This window comes from Cygnus atratus, chromosome 26, assembly GCF_013377495.2.
Source record: "Cygnus atratus isolate AKBS03 ecotype Queensland, Australia chromosome 26, CAtr_DNAZoo_HiC_assembly, whole genome shotgun sequence".
Classification (NCBI taxonomy): Eukaryota; Metazoa; Chordata; class Aves; order Anseriformes; family Anatidae; genus Cygnus; species Cygnus atratus.
Genome location: NC_066387.1, coordinates 3,850,320 through 3,872,865, shown reverse-complemented (window position 1 = coordinate 3,872,865; position 22,546 = coordinate 3,850,320). Strand labels below are relative to the sequence as shown.

At 43.4% G+C, this 22,546-nt stretch overlaps 1 protein-coding gene across 1 annotated transcript; it reads left to right on the top strand.

Annotated features, from left to right (window-relative positions):
* The first annotated feature begins 18 nt into the window (after positions 1 to 18).
* Positions 19 to 20,337, top strand: LONP1 (lon peptidase 1, mitochondrial). The gene is made up of 18 exons (XM_035568127.2): positions 19 to 422; positions 2,031 to 2,119; positions 2,527 to 2,646; positions 4,098 to 4,326; positions 4,857 to 4,918; positions 5,526 to 5,655; positions 6,058 to 6,141; positions 7,330 to 7,550; positions 9,243 to 9,381; positions 10,900 to 11,078; positions 12,219 to 12,306; positions 14,830 to 14,952; positions 15,644 to 15,760; positions 16,068 to 16,208; positions 16,294 to 16,459; positions 17,613 to 17,821; positions 19,121 to 19,285; positions 19,956 to 20,337. The coding sequence occupies exons 1-18, from the start codon at positions 42 to 44 to the stop codon at positions 20,118 to 20,120; spliced, it is 2,808 nt and encodes a 935-aa protein (XP_035424020.1). The 5' UTR covers positions 19 to 41; the 3' UTR covers positions 20,121 to 20,337.
* The last annotated feature ends 2,209 nt before the right edge of the window (positions 20,338 to 22,546 follow it).

The window sequence follows — 22,546 nt, the reverse complement described above, 5'->3', positions numbered from 1 at the left end:
GGGCGGAACGGGACGGAAGTGAGGCAGCGCCCGCCGGCAGCATGGCGGCTGCCCGCTGCTTGCGGCTCTGCGGGCGCTGGCGGCCGGTGCTGCTGGGGCCCTCGCGGCGCCGCCTCTTGGCGGCCGCCTCCGCTTCGCCCGGACCCGGGGTCCCTCCGAGCCCCGCGCCGCCGGCACGCGCCGCCTTCAGCACTGCCCCGCGGTGGCACCAGTGGGGCCCCGGCGGCCTGGCGGGGGGCGACGCGCTGGAGGGAGGCGGCGGAGGAGCCGAGGACAGCGGCGGCGGCGGGGCGGACCCCGGCGGGGCCGCGCCGGTGATGACAGCGCTGGCGCCGCTGATGGTCCCGGAGCATTTCCCCAACGTGCCCCTCATCGCCGTGACGCGCAACCCGGTCTTCCCTCGCTTCATCAAGATCATCGAGGTGAGCGGCGCCGCCGCGGCCCCGGGGGGGGAACCCGGGGCTGCAGCACGGAGCCGTGCCCGGCCCCCGGCTCCGTCAGGCAGCGCCCGCCGGGTCCTGCGGCGGCTCCTGCGGCTCCCCTGGAGCACAGGTGCCGGGCTCGGGAGCTTCCCTCCCTGCTTGTGGTAGCTGCGGTGCCTTTCTGGTGGAAGCCTTAGTCCTTATTATTTACAGAGCCCGGTTATTTACTCGGGAGGGCAGCACGGTGTGGCACGCTCGACGGCCTTCTGCTTCTTCGTGTTTGTTTTCAGTGGTCTAATTTTACTGGAACGTTGCATTTTTGGGCTAGTAGCGGACGGACGGTTTCACAAGTATTGCATCAGAGCCCGTTATGCTGCTTTTGGGGGGGAATCACGCGGGAACTCTTCCAGAGGTCGCTGTCCTCTCCTTGTTCCTTTGCTGAAGGTTAAGGAAAAGCGTCCTTGGTTTAGCTTCGTGGGCTTGTGTCGTGGCACCAAGAGGAATATTTTTGTGAAGGCAGTAGTCGGTGAGGTGCAAGGGGAAGGCTCGAGTTCAGTATAGAGCAGTGCTGCTAAAGTGGGAGGGGATGCTGAGACAGGATGGTAATCGCAAAATTTCAGGGCACGAGCCCTCCTCTCTGCACTCCCGTAGTTAATTTTAATAAATATAAGTTTGATCTTTGACATGCAATGTGAGCTCACAAGGCAGAAATATTTTCTCTTCCTGAAAAGTAATCATTTTGGAACAAACACTCATATTTGTACTACCCAATAGTATTTTTCCAAACCAGTTTTGGAGGAAATGTAACAAATATTGAACCGATAATTCCCTGTTCGTGTAGTGCTATTTATCCTAATATAACTTCTACTGGATTTTTTTTCTGCACGTCTAAATCTAATATATGCAAATTCTAGTGGCTTTGTAGCTGTGTTGGGGGATGTAGAAGCTTGTGTATTATTGTGATCTTCAGGCATGTAATCATATGACGCTTCTATATATAAATGATTAATTTCAGTGCACAGGTCAGGTCTTACATTCAGACAGTTGTTAAATGCTGTCTTTAATCCTGTGAATTCATTGAGCTACCATTAATTATTTTATTGACAAAGCGAGGTCCTATTGTGAATATGGAAGGGCCCCTGGGTAGGCTGGTGGGGCTGTAGGAGATAAGGAACGGGGCAGGCTTTGGATATGAGGATTTAAATTAGACTGGATGGGTAGATGGGGAGGGTTGGACTAGCTGCCTAGTAGGAGTGGAGAGCTGGGACACACAGGTATTGAAGTGATAGCAATAGAAATACTAGAAAAGTGTTGCTCAAGTGACTGAGAAGTTTCTTGCTCAGAAGATTTGTACAGTTTAGGCCTGATTTCTTCCCTTGCTTTCAAGTTATTCTTATGTACTCAGTGACTTGCCTTACACACTCAGTTTTCATGTTTCTCTAATATTCTTCTGCTTCCGTTTTACCGCCCCTTAATGAAGGCAAGACTAGAAAGAACAAAGATTAGACTTTGTAATTCAGTCAGAGGGTTTCACCATGCCTGCTCTTACGCACTGAGGGTTCAAAGCTTATGGAAGATCTCCATCTGACTTCACACTTATTGTCCTAGGTAAAAAATAAGAAGCTGGTGGAGCTGCTGAGGAGGAAAGTTCGTCTTGCTCAGCCTTATGCTGGTGTATTCCTTAAAAAGGATGACAAGTAAGTTGTTTCTCTTGATCTTTTTAACAATAAAATAATTCCACGACTAGCCTACATTTACACAAAAGGCTGTCATCTGAGATTCCCTGCCTTGGATAGTATTAGAGAAATTTGTATATATGCTTGGACCATTCTCTTACTATGAAAGTTTCCATTACCACCACCAACACTGCCAGGGGCTTGAGTCTTGCTGTAGGAAAGGCTGTTGTTATTTGGGAGGGGGATGGACCATCCAGATAGTTGAGTGATTTGGAAAGGGACGTGGTGGTGACAGTGGGAATAATGTGAACAGTCTTTGCTCCTGAATCCAATTTGAAGTTCTGCAAACAGTGATTGTTTTTTTCCTTTTTTATATTTTACCTGCTTTCTCAAGATTGTGAATATCTACTCTGTTTGTTTCTCAATAGTAATGAATCTGATGTAGTGGAGGATCTGAATGAAATCTACCAGATGGGAACTTTTGTACAGATTCACGAAATGCAAGACCTCGGAGACAAGTTGCGTATGATAGTCATGGGGCACCGAAGGTAATTACTTGTACTTCCACCACATCTTGTCAGAATTTTTTTCTAAAGATACATCCCTTTATCATTTTCACCATGTATATGCAGTTCCGTATGCAACTCTTGTACAACAAGCTTTTATTTTGTTACCACGATGTATTCTGACAGTATTCAGACGCAATATTCTGCGTCCTGATACAGATGCAGCAGGTTAACCTCCAAACAAAAGTCGCCTCGTGCATGTCATTCTTCCATAAACCATAATGTGATGCAAATAAGCATTCAAGATGTGGGGAATTGGTCTTTATTTGATTGAGATGGAGAGCACTGTTCAGTCATGTCCACAGGAGGAACCAGACTGGATATCAGATCTGAGGAGCATGCTGCATTTTGGGGGAAAAATATAGAAAAGGAAATCATTATATCAGCAGCCAAAATAATGAAATGTGGTGTCCTACAAGTGTGGGTCCTGTCATTTCTAAATCCCTTCCTTAGCTCTTCCCACACGCCTTCTGGAATGTGGCAGCAGCATCTTTATGAATGTGTTTATAATGAGAACTTGAGGAAGGAAATGGGCAAGCTACAATCTGAAACAAACGATGATCTTTAGACATAGTAGAATTCATTTGTAGTGGTCTAAGAATACACGCAAGGTAAGCACAATAGTGTATTTTTTAGACTAGTGTTATTGTTGGAAGAAAGGCAAGCAAAGACAGATGAGCTTTAGAGCTTAAGAACTTTGTTGAGGAACTGAACTTGAACATGAGCATTTCAGGAGGAGCGTAAAGGTGTTTTGACCTGATAACTAGATCCCTTTTTAAATGTCTTACGTCACACATTAAGCTAGCAGGAAAACATTCAGGAAGTATTGAGGAGAAAAAACTATTCTGAAACTATATCCAAGTACTGAAAGAACCGTTCAGGGTTCATATTAGATGCAGAGGAAATAGTAGGAGGTGTCTTTGTTTGCTGAAGCATATTTTAACAGCCCGTTCCTTTAACTCTCCACTTAATGTCACGACACAATCTTAAGTACGTAATAATTTGACGCAGTGGGAGCAGCTTAGGTATCCATCTTCCTTCAGAAAAGCCTCCTATTACTTCTTCCAGCTATTTATGGTTTTATTTGAGAAAGCTAACCTGTCAAAATCTGGACAGCAGGAACAGAAGTAGGCAAACCAGTTAACTTTTTTTTGAATACTTACTCACTGTGAATAGAGAATACTTACTCACTGTAAAATTACTTAAGTCCCATCCATATCTGTCACTTTACTGTTTTACTAAATCAAGCCTTATTTTGACAGAATGAACCCAAACCTAAATCTTACCAAAATACATACAGTCTATTAGTTGCCTTTGTCAAATTTGGGAATTTTAGTTTATTCAAAATACAACTCTTTCCTTTTCATGCTGAAGAGCTGAAGTTACATACAGCAGAGGAGAATTGGTTTTATCTGGTTTCTTTTGGCTTTCAGGATTCGTATAAACAGGCAGCTAGAAGTTGAGCCTGAGGAGCCTGAAAACAAACAGAAAGCTAGAAGGAAACAGAAACGCTCTAAGAAAGAGGCTGAAGAGGAGTCAGGAGCAAAGGACCAAGCTGTGGAAGTGGTACTAGATCCTGTAGCTGCTTCCTCACAAGAAGTTCTCATGGTAGAAGTAGAGAATGTGGTTCATGAAGATTTTCAGATCACAGAAGAGGTTAAAGTAAGTGAATTAATCATGCAAGCCTCAACCTGTCCTGTAGAATTGCATCCACATTTCTTGCTTAAAGGAAGAGTTCTAAAATGAAGCTCTAATTTCAGGCTTTGGAAATCATTTCCTTTTTCTCACAGTCACTGCCTGAGGGGACTTTATGAAAATAATGGTTTACTCAATTCCTTAGAATCAGTCACTTCAGAAAATTGCTGACTGAAGGCATTAAGCTTTGCTTAAGTCTGTGTAATATCCTTTATCAAACCGAACCTTTGCTGCAAGGTGACTTGAGTGGTCAACCTGACCATATCTCTGTCCCAGAACAAGTTTTGTACATGCAGGAAGCCAGCCTGCAGCCCTTGCCTCCCAGGAGAAGTAGCTGCCCTGACATGAAATACCATTTCAGCACAGCGTTGGAGACGGATGGATAGGGGCTGTGTTTTTGAGCTCCCACAGTGGAGAGGTTGGGGAATATTGTGTTTATACTGAGTCCTTGCCCTTTTCCAGTCTTTTTCTTGATTAAATCTTTCTTGTGTTTATAGGCTCTTACTGCAGAAATTGTCAAAACAATCCGGGACATCATTGCCCTGAACCCTTTGTACAGGTACATATTTCCCATGCTTCCCTGCCTTGGGAACAGTGTATTCTCAGGCTGGAGTACCCTGAGATTTTCTGTTCCATTTGTCCTTTCGCTGTAACAAAGAGGAGACACTTGCTGAACTGCCACCTAGAAGTTTGTTTAGGGATTTAAGCTTTAGCAACTACTGTTAGTAAAAGAGGGGAACTTTTGAAACCTTGTGTGAAGTTTGGATATGAAGTAGGACAATTGGACTTGCAGCAGGTGGTTTGGATCTAAGTGAAGCTTGTTGCAATAACTGTCACAGTCTGATGCATGTAATATGAGCATAGTAAGAGGCTTAGCATAGCGGGACACAAAAATTGTATGTGACTATTGAGGTAACATATCACCTAGTTGATTATATTTATCATTGACCATTCCTTTCATCAAGTGATGTATGCATTTGGTACTGATCACTGGCTTAGTAAAATTTTTAAAAGCTTTTTAAAAGTTTTTTAAAAGTTACTTTGCTATGAAACTGAGCAGCATTTAATTTCTTTACCATTATAACGAGTAAATAACCCCATAATGTTACTCCCTTATGAATGTACGTATTTACTGAGCATTTTGGTTTTTATTTCCATTTTTCTAGAGAGTCCGTGCTTCAGATGATGCAGGCTGGACAACGCGTGGTAGATAACCCTATCTATCTGAGTGACATGGGTGCAGCACTAACAGGAGCAGAGTCGCACGAACTTCAAGATATCTTGGAAGAAACCAGTGTAAGATGAAACTTTTAACTAAAGCTGTATTAGCTGGACCAAAAGTGGTTATGCTGTATGTCATGGTTTCTCTACTAGCCTCACTACAGAGGAGACTTCAGTACTACGTTTGATGATATCAGTTAAATATCGGTGATGAGTTTCCTGCTGAAGGATATAGTGAGTAATTAATAACTTGCCTTCAGGGAAAGGATGCTCTGCATCTTTGGTGGCAAACGTACTGGTTGCGTGTTGCTGGATTGCTAAATGGTTGGTCTTTCTACATCTGTGGGTGCTGGAGAATTAGAAAATGTATCTCCCAGGCAACCTGTTGGAGCTTTTTATTCTGGATGATAGCCTTTTGTACAGGGAGCTGACATGACTACAGTGCCAGAAAACTCATTTTGTATCTATTATTTCCAGATTCCTAAAAGGCTTTACAAAGCCCTTTCCCTCCTTAAGAAGGAATATGAGTTGAGCAAACTTCAGCAACGTCTTGGAAGGGAGGTAAGTCTTTCAAGTAACGTGGATCTTGCATATATTTATATCATGTCCACCAGTGTGGTGCTTAGCACTGCCAGTGATGAATTTTAAAGCAAAACCATGGCGCACACTCTAAAGGAATGAGATCATTTTAGAATTCATATTTGATACCCTTTTTCCATCAGAAACTGGATTTTTCTTGCACATTTGTAAAAGTAATACAGAATCTGATGTTAAATCTGCTTTCTCCTGGAAGCCTGTGCAGACAAATGAAGGAGAAGGAGATGATTCGGAAGAGCCAGAAGGGATTTTCAAAGAGCAAACTGTGCCTGACCAAAATGATTATCTTCTCAGATAAGAAGGCCTAGAGGACAAAGGGAGAACAATATGTATTGTGTACCTTGATGTTAGCAAGGCCTTTGTGGTGGTCCTCTTTAGTGTTCTTAGGGTCAAATTGGGGGATATGGACTGGAAGGATGAACTACAAGGTGGGTGAAAAAGTTGGCTCAGAAAGGGTTATGATCAACAGTATGAACTCTGAACTGCAGCTAGCTAGTAGTGTTGTCTCTCAGAGAGTCAGTAAGAACCTCCTCAAGTTCAGCAAAGAGAAATTCATAGTTCCACACATGGGTTGGAATAACCCATGCAACAGGCCAGGCATCTGTATAGAAAAGAACTTTGTGAAAAGAACCTTGGGATCCTGACGATTGTCTAAAAAACTGAAATGTCAGTCAAGTCAAATTTCCTAAGTGGAGAACAAGAAGGATGAACTACAGCTTTCCCTTCCGTGAGATAAATTAAACTGCACAGCTCCTAAATAAGCTTGGATAGTGGGCATAGAAGAATGAGAAGTTAATGCATGTCAGAGGGGTGTGTGAAGGTAAAATGCATAGTCCCCTATGGGACTGTGCTCTTAAGGAGGCTCATTTTTTTGCAGGTCGTTTCCAGAGTTGTTTGCAAAAATGCTCCAGCTTATAGTATATCTGTATATATGTACATATACACAAAAACAGTCATGTGGAGATACTGTTGTCAGAGTGTTTGAAATGGTACAATTAGAGTCTCCTGTTACATTAGAACATGCTTCAAATGAAGATTTCTGTTGTATTTTCAGCTGCTGAGGAGGTCATAACTCAGAAATGTTTGGAATCATTTGATGTTTCTTGGTGATACCAGGAACAGAATAGTAACAATACTTGTTGCTGTGTTTAGGTTGAGGAGAAGATCAAGCAGACGCATCGCAAGTATCTTCTCCAGGAGCAGCTGAAGATCATTAAAAAAGAGCTAGGTCTGGAAAAAGAGGACAAGGATGCTATAGAAGAAAAATTCCGTGAGCGACTAAAAGATCTGGTAGTGCCAAAGCATGTTATGGATGTGATTGACGAAGAGTTGAACAAGTTGGGCTTGCTGGATAATCACTCCTCGGAATTCAAGTGAGTGCATGGTTGTGTCCTCTGCTATCAGGATTAGTTAGTGGAATGAGAGAAACGAGAGAAATCTATCTGGTTCTGTGAAGCTCTTACCTTAAGTGTTTCTTTTCTCTTTTTGTTGTAATTGTTTTCCCTGAATGTAGCATCTGATCACACCATAGTTGTAGGATTCTTCTCTTAAATCTCCAGGGTTTTACTGTATTTGACCTTTTTTGGAACATTTTAGCTCTTCTCTTGCAACCTAATGCTATGTGCAAGTACTGTGCAGTTCTTCCCTCCTCATGAAAAATGCAGTGATTCCTACAGTCCTTAAGTTTGCCTCTTCTCTGGTGTTCTTAGGTGTTTTCATTAGATGCAAGAGAAAAGAAATGAGTAGCTAACACACAACACTGGCTGTGTGTTTGAATCCCTGAGCTGAGTGTGCAGAGTTTTGTAACAGATGAGTGCTGCTTTTACACGTGTTCTCCTCAGTAGTAGTCTGTTTAAACTGCTTACCTCTACCATTAGTTTCTGCATTAACATCCTTTTCTCCCAGTCTGAAATCTTTCTCTGTCATAGCATACATCCAGCTCTTTTTCCTTGTTCTTGTACCAGGAAGCTTTCTTTATGTTGTCTTGGTCCACTGGGAAAGCAGACAATCCTAGTTTGCTGTTTTTAAGTTTCATACCCTGATCCAAACAGCTGACAGTCGTGCAGAGCTTACAAACAATTTCACTCAGCTTCAGACAGGAACCAGCACAACACCAAGAAATCATACAAGGAAATTGTGTGCAGCACTCCAAGTGTTTGAAGAGTACATTGGAGGTGCTGCTTTTTTTTTTTTTAACAAACATTACTGAGGATTTTCACAGGAAAAATAGAAACTTGTCAAAGGCAGAAAATTCCTGCTCTGACATATTTCAAATCTTCCACTTCTGAAGCATGGTGAGGGGAGTATACCATAGTGGAAAAGTGTCAGTATTGTTTAGCAGTTTCCTTTTGTCCAAATTAGGTGGGTCTGGTTGTTTGATTTTTTTTTTCCTTGATAATTATCTGTAGTTAAAATTAAAGGTCTGTTTTATTGCTAGAACGTTAGACCAGAACTTTTGGCAAAGTCACAGCATGTTTTCAAATGTCTCATAAAAGGGAGCAGTGTATGCTTATGTTAGTTGGTGATACCAGACTGTAAGATCAGGCGTAAAAATAAATAACCACAAAGCCAGTATTACCTCTAAGTTTAATTCCAGCATTGCTGTGCACCCACTGGATAACAAACAGGTCTTGTTTTCAAGCCTTGCTTCACTACAAACTGGATTTTTATGCAGTGTTTACTGCGACCATGTGATTCTAGCTATAAATGCTCATGTGGGATAGTCCTGGCAAGCCGACAGCCTTTGTCTCCTAAATAATGCTAGCAAAAGAGAGTAAGCCAACGTGGGAGTTCAACAGAAAAGAATTACAGCCCAGACCATGGCTCTTTTTCATAGATTTTGCTTTTCTGAGGCAAAAGTTTTGATTTTCTAGGGAAGGGGCAAGGGAATGAAGACATCAATGAAAGGTTAGCAGTGACTGCTCAGATCATGACGATATTTTCGTAGTCCCCTGTTCATGAGTACAGTTCATACCCCATTTGTTTTGGGTGAGGTTATTTTGAAAGGTAGTGGGGAGTGTGAGCTGCTTGTTGGTAAATCATTCTCACTTGTGTGTTTCTGGCAGTGTTACACGGAACTACTTGGACTGGCTGACATCCATCCCATGGGGCAAGTGCAGCGAGGAGAACCTGGAGCTGACCAGAGCCCGAGCAGTTTTGGAGGAGGATCATTATGGAATGGATGATGTCAAGAAGCGAATCCTGGTAAGGCAGGAATGGGCAGAGAGCACAACTTCACGCTATTCCTGACATTGGGCAGTTTGTTTGTGTTTCAGCTTATGGCTCTCCATTGAATTTGCATTAGTTCATGACTCACAGAAAGCTGTAGAAATGTTCTGGTGATAAATTAATGCGTTTAATTGCCAGTGACAATGAAAGTCATATTCTGATTTAAATGACAATATACCTCTTTTGTTACTTAATGCTGAGGAAATGAATAAATATCCAAGGGGAGCAATCTCTGGATTTTAATCAATGTATCATGAAAATGGTTCATTGTGACAGGCAAAGCTTCTGCCCTTCCAAAGTATATTGAACCACTACTTAAATCTCTCCAGTTAAGGCAGGGGGAGATGTTAGCTAAGATGCATGTTTGCCTCATGACCTTTACCTGTCCCTAGAGTTGTGTTGGAAGCTAAAGGGTTTGTAGTGTTGCCTCTTTCCACAACTTCCCTCACTTTTGCCTGAAGGTGTCCCACATGCACATACCATTGTTAGCGACGCTGTTGCATATAAGATTAGATACTTGCAACAGGTTGCAGAAACTTGCAGTGGGAGCTGCCTGCCTCTCCAGAGGACAGGAATAGGATCCTGATTTTAGCCAGCCAGTGATTTCAAGCAGTGAAACACAACCCCAGTGTTGGCAGGATTCTGGGAGGAGTGCGTGAAAATGCCCTGTAGAGAGGAGGCAGGTGCAAATACTGGCTTTGTGTTACAAATTGCGGCGAGACCTTGCCAGATCTGGTGAAGCTACCGAGTACAGCTAGCCTTCAACTTGACCTAGATGCCGTTTCCTTCCAAGGATGCATTAAGACAGGTTCTCTCATTGTTCCATGCGCTGTATGTAGCACAGCTCTGTGTTACCTTGTGGGCAGAACTGATTACAGTTAGGCCACCTCAGTAATCACTGTGCACAGAAACAGAAGTTGTAGAGGCACCTCCTAAGCTACCAGTGGGATGTCGATATATATAACAAACCATAAATTCTTAGACATCCTGGATCTTTATTTTTATTAAATTGCTTTGTTCCAGTCTATAGAAAAAGGTAAAGGTTGTGAAATGTCTTCCCTCTGATCCTGAAATGGGGATGCTTTCCCTAGTAGCACCCAAGACTTATGAATTAATCCCACTATCTAATTCATTATTTTAAATGATTTACAGTAAGCCAATTGTTGCACATCAGCAAGCAGGCAATCCCTTTTGAGTATCAGCCAGCCATGCTGCTCGTCAGCACGAGTGCTATTTATGCTGTCTATGCCCAATCTTTATACAGAAGCAGATTGAGTTGCATCATGCAGGTCTGTGGATTTGATTACTGATGCGGTTGATTCCATGCAGTGGAAGAGTTGCACCAGTAATCTGACTTAACTTCTCCCCTTGCCCTCTCCAGCTCCTCTGGGGACCAGTTTTGTGTATGATGCTCATTTTGTAAGTGTTGCTTGACCCAATAACAAATGTGCTGCAGTTGCCCTCTTCACTACTGGTGCTTCGTCTGTTGTGCAGGAATTCATAGCAGTCAGCCAGCTGCGAGGATCCACCCAAGGGAAAATCCTGTGTTTTTATGGCCCCCCTGGGGTTGGCAAAACCAGCATTGCCCGCTCCATTGCCAGAGCCCTAAACAGAGAGTACTTCCGCTTCAGTGTTGGAGGGATGACTGATGTGGCAGAAATAAAAGGACACAGGTCAGTGTACTTTGAGCAATTTCTCTGTCCAGCAATTTTTATGAACATTGTCAAAATAGGAGTGTGACTGAAGTTGGATCTTTGTTCTCCAACTCCTTTCAGCAAGAGTTGGCGTATAGGAAGAGGTGAAAATGATAGCAAAGGGAGGAGTTCATCAAAATAATATCCATGCCTCGAAATGCAACTGCTCCCTGCTTTTTATTTATGTTTACAGGAGATCTTTGAAAAGTTGTGAGAGCTTCCCAAAAGCATTGGACTTAGATGCCAAATGTTAATTCATGTTTGTCTATAATTGCCAGCACTAGAGAATGGGGACAATTTGAACAAGGTGATTCACTTGTTTTCAAGCGTAACTGAGACTTGGTGTCTGAATGATCTGGAGAGAGGTGCTGCATGAGGAAAACTTGGGAACAAGAATATTCATGGAGGAATGAGAAGTGAATACAAAAATCAGTAAAGCAGCCCCTGCCGGGAGGTTATTTTTCCTCTGTGTATGCCTTAAAACTAGCAATTTTTTCAAACTAGTAGGAAGAGTAGCCATTATGCAGTATAGATTGAACCTGTGAGGTTCTGCCCTGTGTGATACAGAAGTAGAGAGAAATATTTTAGATGCTTTTCAGGAAGTTCTCTGCTCTGTGCCTCCTGGCATTCATTGTGTTGTTATCCTCTTGCTCTGCTTCTGCCTGTTCCTCTAGCAGGATTGTGTTTTGCTGTTAGCAATAAATACCTTCAGTGTACCTCTTGATTTACACTGATCCTCCTTTTTCTCTGTCTACCAAGTGAGGGAACAAAATGTCCGCTTTTCTAACATTCATTTAACTAAAACCAAGAAGTTGCTATTCGACCCTCTCACTTAGCCTTACCTATTTGCTTCTCACTGATTTAAAAGAGATCAAAACTAAAGATTAAAAACTGCAGTCCAGGAGTATTCTGACAAAATTCAAGTCTGATCTCTAGTAGAAACAGACTAAATGGGTCTGGGTGCTTAGTATGGTGATGGAGAATGCTTTTGATAGATATTAAAGAAATACAGACTTGTTTTCCAGCAGGATATACCTGTTGCACCATCTGCATGCTGTGTTGTGTGATGTGTGCTGTACTGCATGGTTCTTTCCTAAACATGGTCTCTGGTAAAAACAGGAGGACCTATGTTGGAGCGATGCCAGGAAAAATCATCCAGTGTCTGAAGAAGACCAAGACAGAGAATCCACTTATACTGATCGATGAGGTGATGTATCTGCTTTTCTAGTTTCTACTCTTAAAAACCTGTCAAGTATTGACACCGACAGGAAAGGTGCAGCAGTAACTAGATTGTTTTTCAATTATGCTGGCCTCTCAGGTTCTTTAGGTGACAGTGATACCTTAGACCTTTGTTTTCTCTTCCTATAACAGACTTCAACTTTTATATTTCAGTTGTGCTCTTCTCTTTAAATTGCAGTTACTTTGTTAGTGAGGATTGTAGTGGTGCTGGCTGAGTATTCAGAGAATTCAGTAGATATCACGTTCCCTACCTAGTTGTCAATGTACCATTGTGCACAAAAACATATGATTATTAGAAAAAGTCACTTTTGGCAAGTCTAAAGCAATACTGTAAGGAGTAAGATGCTTACAGTCAATTTCAGGTCTGATTTGAGAATAAATAAGAGTCAGGTCTACCAGTCCAGTGCTTTGCGGAAAAGCAAGTAAGGACAGGATATAAAAGCAAGTGTTCGGAATGGACCAGAGATGTCTCTAGTTCCATTACATGCCATGCAGGAGAAAGACCAAGAGCAGATGGTTTGGGAATGGTATGGAGGACTAAGAAGCTGGGTAACAAGTTGCAGTGCAGTGAAACCGTTAAGTAACTGGTAATGATTTGAAAGATAATGAAATCTGTCGCTCATGGCACTTCTACTTAAGTGGTGTTGGTGAGGAGCTTTGTGTTGGCCATAGCAGCACACCATGTAACTGTTGTCTAGTTAACTCTTCTCTTTACGGGGGGGAAAAAATCAGTGGAGAGGCACCTTGTTGAGAGCTGTCCTCCCTCTGAGGACACAGACAACACTGAAAGAAACAGCAGCCTTGGAGATGCTCAAAAGATGGTCCTGGGCAGCCAGCTCTATAGGTGGCCTTGCTTGAGCAGGGAGATTGGACAAGATGCCCTCCAGAGGTCTTTTCCAACCTCAGCCAGTTTGTGGTTCTGTGGAAGTAGCCAAGTCCTCTAGCTGAGCTGTTTGGAGTGGCTGTGTGTATGTGTATTACATGAGTATGCATTGGTTTAGGTAGCAAGGTTTTGATAGCAGGGGGCTGCAGGGGTGGCCCCTGTGAGCAGAGCCCACCAGTTGCCCCATGTCAGATGAGAGCCAGCTCCAGCTGGCTCCAAAAGGGACCTGCTGCTGGCCAGAGCCAAGCCAATAAGCAACGTTGGTTGAACCTCTGTGACAGCAGGTTTAAGAAAGAGAGAAAAACCTGCTGAGTAACAGCAGCTAGGAGAGAGAGGAGTGAGAACCAGCCCTGCAGAAACCAAGGTCAGTGCAGAAGGAGGGCAGGAGTTGCTCCAGGCACAGAGCAGAAGTCCCCTGCAGCCTGTGGAGAGGCCCCTGGTGGAGCAGGCTGTCCCCCTGCAGCCCATGGGTCCCACATGGAGCAGATCTCCACGCTGCAGCCCCCCCGTGGAGGAGCCCCTGGTGGAGCAGGTGGATGTGGCCTGGAGGAGGCTGCGGCCCATGGAGAGCCCCTGCAGGAGCAGGCCCGGGCCAGAGCTGCAGCCTGTGGAGAGGAGCCCACGCAGGAGCGTGGGTTCTGGGGGGAGCTGCCACCCATGTGGGACTCATGTTGGAGCAGTTTGCTCCTGATGGATGGCCCCTGTGGTACGGAGCCATGTTGGAGCAGTTCTTGAAGAGCTGCTGCCTGTCGGCAGCCCCCGCAGGCTCAGTTCGGGAAGGATGGCATCCTGTGGGAGGGACCCCACGTGGAGCAGGGGCAGAGAGGGACCATGAAGGAGCGGCGGAGACAAAGCGTTAGGGAGTGACCGCAGCCCCCATTCCCTGTTCTACTGCCCTGCTCGGGGGACGACATAGAAGAGGGTGGATGCAGAGGAAGGTGGTTTTAATTTGCTTTTAGCTTCTCAGTGTTCTAGTCTGCTAGTGATAGGCCATACATTATATTAATCTCCCTGTGCTGAGTCTGTTTTGCCCATGATACAATTGTTGAGTGATCTTCCTGTCCTCATCTCAACCCTTGAGCCCTTTGCATTGTATTTTTTCCTTTTTTTCTTTGAGGAGGAGGAGGAGTGAGAGAGTGGTTGTGGTGGAGTTCAGCTGCGTAGCAGGGTAAAACCACCACAGTACACACTTTGCACTTTGAGCAGAGTAAGTAAGGCATCTTAGATTAAATATTAGGGGAATGGTTTAAGCTAGCACCCTGTAGTCTTCCTGCTGTGGAATAAGCATTCTGTTCTGTAAATATAGCTTGGTTTGGCAAATAGTAGCCCACTGATCCATGCTAACTCATTTGTTTCCAATTACACGTACACTTCTGAGACTTTGTGGTGCTTCTCCACACCACTGTTAAGAGTCCTGTGTCTTGTTCGTGTGTCACATGCTCATGCCTGTAAGATCGTAGTAACTTGGGTAAATCTACAGAAAGCTTGGTAGCGGCTGTTTATGAACAAACACATGAAGATTTTGAGATGGAGACTTTAAAGAATCTTTGCATGGCAATCTATCGTGGTGAGAAATGTCTTGTAGCATGTAAATTTTGTCTCCCGTAGGTGGATAAAATAGGAAGAGGATATCAGGGGGATCCATCCTCAGCACTTCTAGAGTTGCTGGATCCAGAACAGAACTCTAACTTCTTGGATCATTACCTTGATGTTCCTGTGGACTTATCAAAGGTAAGGTTCTTAGGTTCTTAAGGTGTAGACTTATCAAAAGTTAGGTTCTGGCTGTCTTGGATCACCTCCTTGTCTCCAGGCCACATGTCCCTGCTTCCACTGCCTGTGCATTTCTTTCTCGTGCCTCAGGCTGGCCAGCAGGTCCTTGCTCAGTCATCCGGGTTTTCTGCCCTCCCTGCTCACTTTCTTACCCAGGGAGTTGGAGAGTTCTTGTGCTCTAAGAAAAACATCCTTCAGGAGTTGCCAGCTCCGTTCAGTTGCTTTGTCCCTAAGGACAGTGTTCCAGGGGATCTCTTCCACTAGGTCTTTAAATAGCTGGAAGTTCGCTCTTTGGAAGTTCAGGGTCCTGACTTTGCTCTTTGCCTGGCCCGTATTCCTCGAGATCACAAACTCCACCAGGGCGTGGACACTGCAGCCCAGACTGGCACTGATCTTAACCTCTTTAATGAGTTTGTCTGCATTGGTGAGCACCAGGTCCAGTAACACTTCAATAGGGAACATCCTATTACATAGTTCTAGAATCCAAAGTATTGTCTGTAATAAAAAAACAGGCTCCACAGAGAACATGATCGTGTTCCATCCCTTCAGATCTTGCTCCAGCTCTTCAGACAGAAATGCAGTGAGGATGTACTGCTTGGCATAAAGTAGCAGCTTAATGAAAATGCCTAAAAGGATCTGGTTATGCTTTCAGGTACTTTTTATTTGTACTGCCAATGTAACAGAAACAATTCCAGAGCCACTACGGGATAGAATGGAAGTGATCAATGTATCAGGATATGTAGCAGAAGAGAAACTTGCAATTGCAGAGGTAAGAGAAACTACTTTAGTGATGCACTGTGAATTACATCTAATAAAATGTTTTTGGTAGCTTCAGGTTTACATATTTACATCCAACTGTATCAATAAATATTAGGCACATGGTGTTGTGGACAGTGTACCCCTGATTTGAATACCCAGTTAAAATAATTCCAGCATTCTATAACAGACAGTCTGTGGACTCTAGAAAATGGCATTGAGCAAGTGGCAGAATGAAGTTAAGTAAATTGGAACTACTAGGCTTTTTCACAAATACTAACAAATACTAACAAAAGAATGTGCTGAATGATCTCTTTCAGAGGTACTTGGTCCCTCAAGCACGAGTTCTGTGTGGCTTGGATGAAAACAAAGCCAAAATCACATCGGATGTCTTGACTGTTCTTATCAAGCAGTACTGCAGAGAGAGTGGAGTGAGGAATCTGCAGAAACAAGTAGAAAAGGTAAGGGAAAATTACGTGTAACCATGACCTCTTTGCTTCAGCATTCTCAGCTTTTTCTACAGAAACAAATTCTTGTCTCACTCAGGTACTGAGAAAATCAGCCTATAAAATTGTGAGTGGAGAAGCAGAGACGGTCCAAGTAACACCTGAAAACCTGCAGGACTTTGTAGGAAAGCCCATCTTCACTGTGGATCGAATGTATGAAACCACTCCTCCAGGAGTGGTGATGGGTCTGGCCTGGACAGCTATGGGTAAGTTGTACAGGTACCCAGTGTGCAGTTAAACGGTGGCTTTTGGGTAAATGTGCATTTCCAGGAGAAATGCTTCCTCTTATCCTGCATTGAGGTGAGGCTGCAGGTTCTGAAAGGTAAGTACTAGCTGGAAAACTGAAATGCATGTCTACATTTATGTATAATTCTCAAAAATTGAGTGGTAGTCAAACTGAATTCTCCCTACCAGGTCCACCGAAGTTCTTCTACTGACATCAGTAATGTTAACTTCTGTTGCTTTTTAGATTCTGACCTCTTCTTCCCTAAAGAAAGGACCCTTTTTTATAAGCCCAGGCTAATTTTGACTTCAGGCCAGAATGTTTTCTCTTCCTGCCCCATATCCTGTATGAACTGCATCCATTAGGAACAGTGATGATTAAAAGCATAATACTTGCTAAAAGCAAGGACAAAACCTTGTCTTACTTCCCTAAAAGCAGGAGGTGCTTACGGCACAGCTGAGGCATGCTGTATCTCTTCCATGATGTCTTACCACTGACTTGGCTTTTGATGTCAAGGGCAGATACAGGTATTCTAGCACTCTGTTGGGGTGGGTGGAGGTGGCTAGTTACATAGGTCATTGGATTACTCCCCATAGTAACTTGGAGGCTTATGAATACCACTGAGAGGAAATACAGTACATATTAAAGGATATGGCTTTTAGATATGCCTCCTGTGTATTCTCATTGACTTTTGGTAGAATTGAAATCGTGGAAGTAGTTAGGAGGGAAATAATCAGTATAGTGCAGAAGGTAAATAGATGTCTGACACTGGAAACCAGAACTGGCCGGAAGTGTGCTATGGTGTGAGCTTGGCTTACTTCGTAGCCAAAAAAGTGCCTGAAACCTTTGTAAGAACTGCTTATTTCCACTTAATATGGGTTGCATCTGTGTTGGTGTAGTATAAAGTCTAAAGAAGCAGCGATAAATGGAGACTGTCAATGCAGGTCAGCTGAGAATTCTAGCTAAGCTTTCTGAAGGGATCTGGAGAGCAGGTTTCAATTGCTCTTTACCCAAGAGCTTCTGCCTCGTTAGAGGGCCACAGACTCAAATCTGACATTGCTTCTGCATCACCAAAGCCGCCTGCTCAAATTTTCCTTTAACTTCTTTCAGAATGTCCTTTTTTTTTTTTTTCTTAGGAGGTTCCACTCTGTTTGTTGAAACATCCCTGAAGCGACCCAAAGACAAGGAGAACAAGGATGGGTCCCTTGAAGTAACAGGGCAACTGGGAGATGTAATGAAAGAGAGTGCCAAAATAGCTTACACATTTGCAAGAGCATTTCTGATGCAGAAGGAACCCAGCAATGACTTCCTCATGTCCTCCCATATCCACTTGCATGTGCCAGAGGTAATCTGATTCAGAATTCAGAGAGGTGCATAGCAGCTAGGCTTACTTGCTACCTATGACATGAAGTTGGGAAACACTTAATTTGTCCATGTGTTGAATGCACTCTTTTAGCAGTAAAACCTAGAAAAGAAGACATTTTCCTCAGGATCCTGTGAAAACATTCTTATGAGCCATGTGTCTGTTTCTTTCTGCAGCAAACATGTGGCAAGAATACGGGGGATCTGATAATACTGCAAGCAATCTTAGGCTTCTGTTGTAGCTATTGGCCCTGTTGTGCAGGTGGTGGAACCATGGCACAGAGATAAGTAATCTGGTAAAAGCTTGTCTGCAGCTAAAGAAGTTTTTGTCTCTATGTTACCAGTCATTCGTAAAGGCTTCAGGTCATTTTCACATTATTAAAAATGCTTCTCTGTGCTGTGGTTCCTAGTCAGTGATTGCATTTCTCCAGTGTTTGGAATAGGGAATAAATGCACACAGTCCTTAGAGGTGCTAATATACTGTGTTAACAGGTTTTGGGCAGGTGCTTTACTGAAGACAGTTTGTCCTACCACTGTACCCAAGCTTTGCATCTGTTAAAGCATGATTTACTATAGTACAGAGTCTCCTTATTGCAGCTCTCTGCAATAGGAACTTGGTTGTTACCTGACTATTGGTTCCCTGGAGGATTAGAAAGCAGCAGATGCTTTCTCTTCCTCTGCTCCCTCAAACATTTGTTTCCTTGGCTTTCACCTCAAAGATCTGTTTGATCTCAGATAAATCCAAGTTGTCACTAGTTTAGGCCTGTTTTTTTGGGGGGTTGTAAACCAAACAGTATTTTCTGCCTTGAATGATTTTTAGTATTGTTCTCCATTATTTTGTGAGTCTTGATGCTCTCTTCCCTTGTGATACTGACCTCTGTTACTTGCATCCATGGTTGGCTTAGTTCAACAAAAAGCTTTAATGCATTCACGCTCATTTTTGCTCAGGATGCTAATTGCAACTTGCTCAAGTCCTGAGCCTGATGAGTATCATGGTGGCATCAGTCCAGAAACCAAATTTCAGACTCATTTGGCTTATTCCTTATGAATAAGATGAGGAATGATAAGTTACTAGTTTTTACTAGATGGGCCGATTCAAGAATTCCATTGGTGACAACTTCACAAAAAGCTTTGCGTAGTGAATTTTCACCAACCTGAAACTGGTGCCATTGTAAAAGCAGCAATAGCAAAGGTTTTGTCTGGTTTTGCTACTCTTTGAATGAGGTAAAGACAAGGTTTTTTGTGCTTACTGTGTTTTGTTTTTTTTTTTTTTTTTAAACAGGGAGCAACACCAAAGGATGGACCAAGTGCAGGGTGTACTATAGTAACAGCTTTGCTATCGCTGGCCATGAATTGCCCAGTGAGGCAGAATGTGGCCATGACTGGAGAAGTGTCATTAACTGGAAAAATTCTTCCTGTTGGTGGAATCAAGGAGAAGACTATTGCGGTAAGAGCTCTGTCTCCATACATCATGGATTCATCTCAGGAGTATTTTGCTTTATGATAGTCATTACAGAAGGAATAACACATAATAGGGATGTCTGCAGGTCTGATGACTAGCTGTGCTTGCAGGAGTGTGAAGGGCCCCCAGAGATAAACGCAAGATCACCCATAGAGTGGGTGAAAACCTGCCAGTTGATGAGTGGGTTCCACTTAACGTACTGTTTCTGATGCATGTGTCCGTATTGAAAGGCTCTGAAGAACAGTGCTATGGGTCATGATGTGGTGGGCTGGTCTGATAAACTTCATTTGAATTTAAGGTTTATCCTCAGACAAGTTGGAGCAGGCTTCTAAAACTCAGTAAAACACTATGAATTAGCGTAACACTCCCCTGGTGTGCTCTCATAGTCCTACTAAAATGCCTCCCACTTCATCTGCCCATGCAGCTACTGGGAAGTGTTTTGGGGGCTTGAGCTCTTGAAATACGATCTGTCCTAGCGACAGCGTCTATAAGTAATGTCCTTGCTGCTCTCTGAAGAAAAGAGTAAAGCCAGATCATGTTCCTTAATAACTGTGCTTGTTCTTGCTTTCTGAAATGGGAGAGAATCTGTTTTTAGTAGATTGATGGATTTCTAGGACTAAACATGCAGACTGCATAATTTTCTTTTTCCCCATAGGCGAAGAGAGCAGGTGTTACCTGCATCATTTTGCCATCAGAGAATAAAAAGGATTATTACGACCTTGCTGGATTCATTACAGAAGGACTAGAAGTGCATTTTGTTGAGCACTACAATGAGGTATTCGATATAGCATTTTCAAAACTGGATTCAGCTGGAGGATGATGTTCAACAACCTGATGTCTGAAAGGTGGTTTGTACCTTAATGCTCTGCCTCAGCTCAGAAATGGGGCAGTCCTAAAGTGGGACATGGAGCTATTGCTGCTGCGCAGCTGCTGAAATGAATTAGAGCTTTGGTAGAATAAAGTATTTCTCACTCTTTCATATTGAATTATGATTCAACTTAAGTATTTCCAAGAAAAAATAAAGCTGTGAAATTTTACCTAGAGAATGTGCATCTTATCAGCCAGCAGCAGTGGAGCTAGTTTTCCTTTAAGTATGAAAGAGACTAATGTTTTCAGTTATTTCACTGTAAATCCAAGTATCTGCTTAAGGAAATATTTAACTAAAACACATAAAGTGGTCCTCACGTACTGGTGGTTGAGTACTCTCCCTGTCTTGGCTTAAAAGCCCGCACTAAGCTAGAGGGAAAACTGAAATTCTTCTAGGACGCTGCAGTAGATCTAGCAAATCCAGCTGCAGAGGAAAATGGTTCTTCTATTACAGAATAAATCACATACCATCTGTAACAGTCCCAAGCTGAAAGAGAGCAAACTGGGACAAAAGAAAAACCTGCTCAGTGTCAGTAGTCAGTACTGCACACCATTATAGGCTGTCTCTGTCACTATAGCAGTTGTAGTATGTTCACTGAGGAAAAGAAAAAAAGGAATTAAATGTGTTAGTGTGACTATTTGTACATCAATAAACACAGGCTTGGTCTAGAGAATTTGAGTACTTCATCTAATGGCAAACACTAGAAAAACTGAACTTAAATAGGATTCATTAAATAGCTGAAGAGTAGTTCTATGAAGCAGTTGAAATGTATTTCCTGCTGCTGGAAGAACAGCAGCTGTCCTGTCTCTCAGCTAGGTAGTCCTCAGTGGAGAGTAAGGAATTATCCTGCTGAAATTCAGGCATGAATTTCAAGCCTGAAATTCAGGCTGAAATTCCAGTTCTTTAATGATTTGAAAATGTGCTGAAATCAAGGGGTGAGTGGAGGATGCAAAGGGAGAAATGCAAGAGCAATAGAAACTGCACAGGGAACGCATTGAAGTATCAAGGGGGAGGAGTGCAAAGTGGTTAGTATGTTCATTGCCTTCTGCCTCTGTACCTACATATTGGTAGGAGAGGCTGAGAAGGGATCTCCCTGGCACTGCAGCCTTCACAGACTGGGCTGTTGCAGAGACCATCTGTATCCCAAGGAAGTCCAGTTCAGTGGGACCAGAAGTATGTCTCCTCCAGAATATATCAACAGGACAGTTTCAGGGACAACTCCAAGCTTGAGGCAGCGCAAACCTGGACAAGGAAGGTTTGAGCTAAGGATGGCCCAGAACGGTTGAATTCCCTGACCAGCCTGCAGGGTACAAATGAAAGACAGATCCAAGCCTGCTGTTTCATAGGACCTGACAACCAACCTGAAGTGGTAAAACATAGCTCTCTATTATCACCGTCTTTACATTTTTTATATGTATTTCTTGCACTAACTCCAGATCTGGGAGTGCTGTGCTTTACTAGAAAACAGGTACTGTATTTTGCAGCAACTTCTGTCTACATCCCCAAAAGGGCAGGTCATGAATTAGTCTCTCTCTGCCGTGATCACCGAGGAGCGGGATTGTCAAGACAGGCAGACTTCACCACCATTGGCAGTCATTTCCTCTCCTCATTTTCCTTTCGTTGATTTACTTGTGGTTCAGTGGAACAGCCAGGCCCACATACCTAAAAGGTCGGTTGCTCAAAGGTGTAAGGGAAGCATCTCTTTCCGTACAGCAGGTGGCACAGATCACTACACACTCCCTAAACCTGTGCTGAGGCTGGTCCCAGCTGCCTGAAGCGTGTTGAAATGGCGTAGGATGGTTACAGACGTTCAGGAACCTGCCTTGACTCAAGGATGCAGCACAGCCTGGAGTTCCAGGGAGAACGTCACGACACCCTTACCTGTTGACATCCTCTGTCCAGCTGCCATCAAATCTAGGACAGGAATTCTGTGGAATGCAACTACTCCTTGCTTCTGCAACCACAGGGAGTCAAGAGGTAGACTTAGAGTTCACAGAAAGGAGGAATGGATTGGTTATAATCAGGTACAGGACAGGATATGGCACTGAGAGCTGCAGGCCTTCTGCAGCTAAATCCTCTGGCTCTTTATATTATGAAAGGCTCTTTGAAATGACAGGCCTTTTCTCAGTAGACAGAAAGAGAAAGCAGCTGTGAGCCAGGCTACTCTGGAGGAACAGAAGCTGTGGCTCTGCACATACAGAAAAGAACATGGAAAAAAGTGCCTGCAGTCCCTGCAGGGCTTTTTCTGTGCTCTGGATGTTTTTCCTGCGTTTCCCTTTCCCCTAGTGCCTGTTCTGAGAACGACGATGAACTGCCCTGCTAATGCAACAGGCACAAAAGGGTTTTTAAAAGGAGTTCATCCGCATTAAGGAAGGTAG

Bases quoted from the DNA above. Each gene is read 5' to 3' on its own strand.
- LONP1 (XM_035568127.2), top strand. From the start codon at position 42: ATGGCGGCTGCCCGCTGCTTGCGGCTCTGCGGGCGCTGGCGGCCGGTG. The intron at 2,120-2,526 runs GTAAGTTGTTTC...GTTTCTCAATAG, and splicing joins TTCCTTAAAAAGGATGACAA to TAATGAATCTGATGTAGTGG. The intron at 15,761-16,067 runs GTAAGAGAAACT...GATCTCTTTCAG, and splicing joins AGAAACTTGCAATTGCAGAG to AGGTACTTGGTCCCTCAAGC.